General features: G+C 40.4%; 1 protein-coding gene across 1 annotated transcript in view; it reads left to right on the forward strand.

Annotated features, from left to right (window-relative positions):
- The window catches only part of LOC132014876 (olfactory receptor-like protein OLF3), a 73,697-nt gene extending 73,229 nt beyond the window's left edge, over positions 1-468 (forward strand). Inside the window, exon 2 of the mRNA XM_059395575.1 lies at positions 1-468. Coding sequence (XP_059251558.1) covers positions 1-468 — 468 coding nt within the window.
- The last annotated feature ends 3,125 nt before the right edge of the window (positions 469-3,593 follow it).

The raw sequence follows: 3,593 nt of genomic DNA on the forward strand, positions 1-3,593 counted from the left end.
ACCTTTCAGCTGCCCATGTGCACAAACAAGTATATTGATCACATATCCTGTGAACTCCTAGCTGTGGTCAGACTGGCCTGTGTGGACACCTCCTCCAATGAGATCGCAATCATGGTTTCTAGCATTGTTCTGCTGATGACACCTTTCTGCCTGGTTCTCCTGTCCTACATCCAGATCATCTCCACCATCCTAAAGATCCGATCCACAGAGGGAAGAAAGAAAGCCTTCCACACCTGTGCCTCTCACCTCACAGTGGTTGTTCTGTGCTATGGCATGGCCATTTTCACTTATATTCAGCCCCGCTCCAGCCCCTCTGTTCTTCAGGAGAAGTTGATCTCTCTCTTCTATGCTGTGTTGACACCCATGCTGAACCCCATGATTTATAGTGTAAGAAATAAGGAGGTGAAGGGGGCCTGGCAGAAATTAGTAGGTCAATTAACTGGACTAACGTCAAAACTGGCAACTTGATGAATCCTGAGCATCACTTAGAGTAACTTTGCCTGTGTTTTCTCCCACTCGACTCACTTATGGCAGTCATCATCTGCATTGCCATAGCAACCAGGAAGGAGATGGTGACCCATGTGCTAGTGATGCTGCATAGGAGGCTGGAGGTTGGGTTGGGGTGTGGTGTGTGGATATATTTTTATGTCAAAGCAGCATGTTCAGTGGAGTTGAGCACAGCTGTAATAGAACTTCCCACACTTTCTCTGTCTCCATTCATATGGCCTGAGGATAATGAGAAGAAAAACATACTGTTTTGATTTGTCACATTGTTTGTAATCATGGACCTGTTTTGGACCACTCATTCTTATTCATCCAAATTTTGTACAAGGTAATTGTGTTTCCATTGGGAACTAAAACATTTTCATATTTTAGACTCACTTAAAATAATGTGTGACGTATGAAGCCACATCCAGTAACTGTGTGAGTCACTGTTCTGAGAGAAATGCTTTGGACACTGTCAAGATATCTTTGTGCTGGATCACTAACTGTGCACATATCATCTTATCTGAGTGTGGGGCATACCTCAGGAAAGGAGCATTAACTGAGGGTTTTGCTTTATAGTGTTAGGAATATAAGTAAAGCTGTTTGGACAAGGCTACTACTGACCAAGGAAAAGCCACATTTGGGTACTACTTGACAGCATACAAGCAATTTGAGAGGAATTTTACTGCATATGTAAGAGGTACCATTTAAATATTAAAACTGTCCAATTTCTGAAAAATCCATAACCTCTTTTCTGAGACTTTAGAAACAATAAGCACATAAAATATGAATTAACATATAAAATATAAGAGATACAGTTAATCTGAGAAAGGACAGTGTTCTGAGCCAAAGCCACTGAAAGACAAGACAATTTCAATATGTATTTTGGGAATCAGGATAGTTTGGTCAGCTGTTCAGTGTTGCCCTCTGGTCTCTATCTGAACACCTTCACCCCTTCCTCCTCCCACACACAACAGGGTCCTAGCTGATCTTTCTAAATTGATGAGGTGGAATACATGAGACTGGGCCTCATCGCTGAGAAACACCTGAGTAAGGAACAAAAGGGGGAAGAAGAATTGTACAATAGGCAAGGAAGGGGAAAGAGGAGAATGAATGGTAGTAGCTCATCTTCTCACTCCCTAGAAAAAATCTCAAAGTCCTTTCTTCCTGTGTCTTGTGTAAGTCAGGGGATTCACACTTCTTCCACTTGTGAACATGTTATACAATTACAGTGTTCAAGATGAGTTGAAGTTTCATATAATCCAAAGCTCATTTGACATTTTAAATTTACCTAAAGGTGATCAATCATAAATTTTTCAAAATTGGCATATGTCTTGGTAGATGTCAGTGGTACTGGGCTAAAATTCTCGTTAGGTATTCAGATATCAGTGGAATATCTACTGTGTACCAGTGACAGTGAATTGTTGAGACACAACAGTCAATATGAATCAGTGCTGACAATATAAGGGCATAGCAAGGATGACAGTGAAGCAATTAAAATGTAGGGTGGGAACAGTCACAGAGAGTAAAGCTTTGGGGATGGTTGTAGAAATCTTCCTGTATAAAAGGACCAGAAAATATCTTGCTGGAGGCCATGAAAGTTAGAACAAATGATCCAGATAACAAGCAACCCAAGCAAAGGAGCACCTTGTGAAGTGTGCTGAGCTGAAAGCAAGCACAAAAATTCAAAAATATCCAAACCTGGGCTTACAGGGCAGGAGGATGAGGAACTAGTGAAGATAAGGCAGGTGATAAACAGGGGCCTGGTCTTAGAGTGCTTTGAATGCCAGATTCAAGTTGGTAACGATATTTATTTATTTATAATGTATTATTTGCTTCAGGGTACAAGTCTGTGATTCATCAGTCTTACATAATACACAGCGCTCGCCACAACACATACACTCCCTAATGTCCATCATCCTTCTCATCCCCTTCACTCCAGCAACCCTCAGATTGTTTCCTGAGATTAAACATCCCTTATGGTTTGTGTCCCTCTTTGGTTTTGTCTTGTTTCATTTTTTCCTCTCTTCCCCTATGATCCTCTGCCTTGCTTCTCAAATTCCACATATCAGTGAGATCATATGAAAATTTACATTCCTGAGATATCATTTTGGCAAACAAGTCAGACGAAGAAAAGATTGGAATGGAGGAGACTAGCTAGGGGACTACTCCACAATCACTGTTTGAGACATTAGTGGAATCTGAATTAAGATAGTGGTAATAGAGAAAAGAGAAAAGTCAGATCCTGTGATTTAAAAAGATATTCCAGAGGAATACTTCAACCGCTCTCAGTTTGGAATTCCCATGTGGATCTCATTTGTCTTCTAAAATATCAATCTCCTGTCTAAATATTCTATGAATTGTGGAGTCAACTGAAAAATTGACTACTATGAACATGTCCTATGTGCAGTGTAGGAGAAAGATATAAAAGAAGGAAATTCATCAAATATATGCAGGACACTTCATGGAGGAGAATATGGCAGGTGCTATACCTCATTTCTGTGATTGATGTGTGGTCCCAGAGTGAGTTTTCTCCACCTCCCATCCAAAGATCTCTTTGCTCTTACCCAGCAGCTTAGCTTGTTTGGGTTTACCTGAAAGTTTTTCCAGATCTGCATTTCTTTTTTTTTTTTTAATTTTATTATTTTTTTATAAACATATAATGTATTTTTATCCCCAGGGGTACAAGTCTGTGAATCACCAGGTTTACACACTTCACAGCATTCACCATAGCACATACCCTCCCCAATGTCCATAACCCCACCCGCCTCTCCTCGGCCCCCTTCCCCAGCAACCCTCAGTTTGTTTTGTGAGATTAGGAGCCACTTATGGTTTGTCTCCCTCCCAATCCCATCTTGTTTAATTTATTCTTTTCCTATCCCCCAAAACCCCCATGTTGCATCTCCATTTCCTCATATCAGGGAGATCATATGATAGTTGTCTTTGTCCGATTGACTTATTTCACTAAGCATAATACCCTCTAGTTCCATCCACGTCGTCACAAATGGAAAGATTTCATTTCTTTTGGTGGCTACATAGTATTCCATTGTGTATATATACCACATCTTCTTTATCCATTCATCTGTTGATGGACATCTAGGTTCTTA

This window comes from Mustela nigripes, chromosome 4, assembly GCF_022355385.1.
Source record: "Mustela nigripes isolate SB6536 chromosome 4, MUSNIG.SB6536, whole genome shotgun sequence".
NCBI lineage: Eukaryota > Metazoa > Chordata > Mammalia > Carnivora > Mustelidae > Mustela > Mustela nigripes.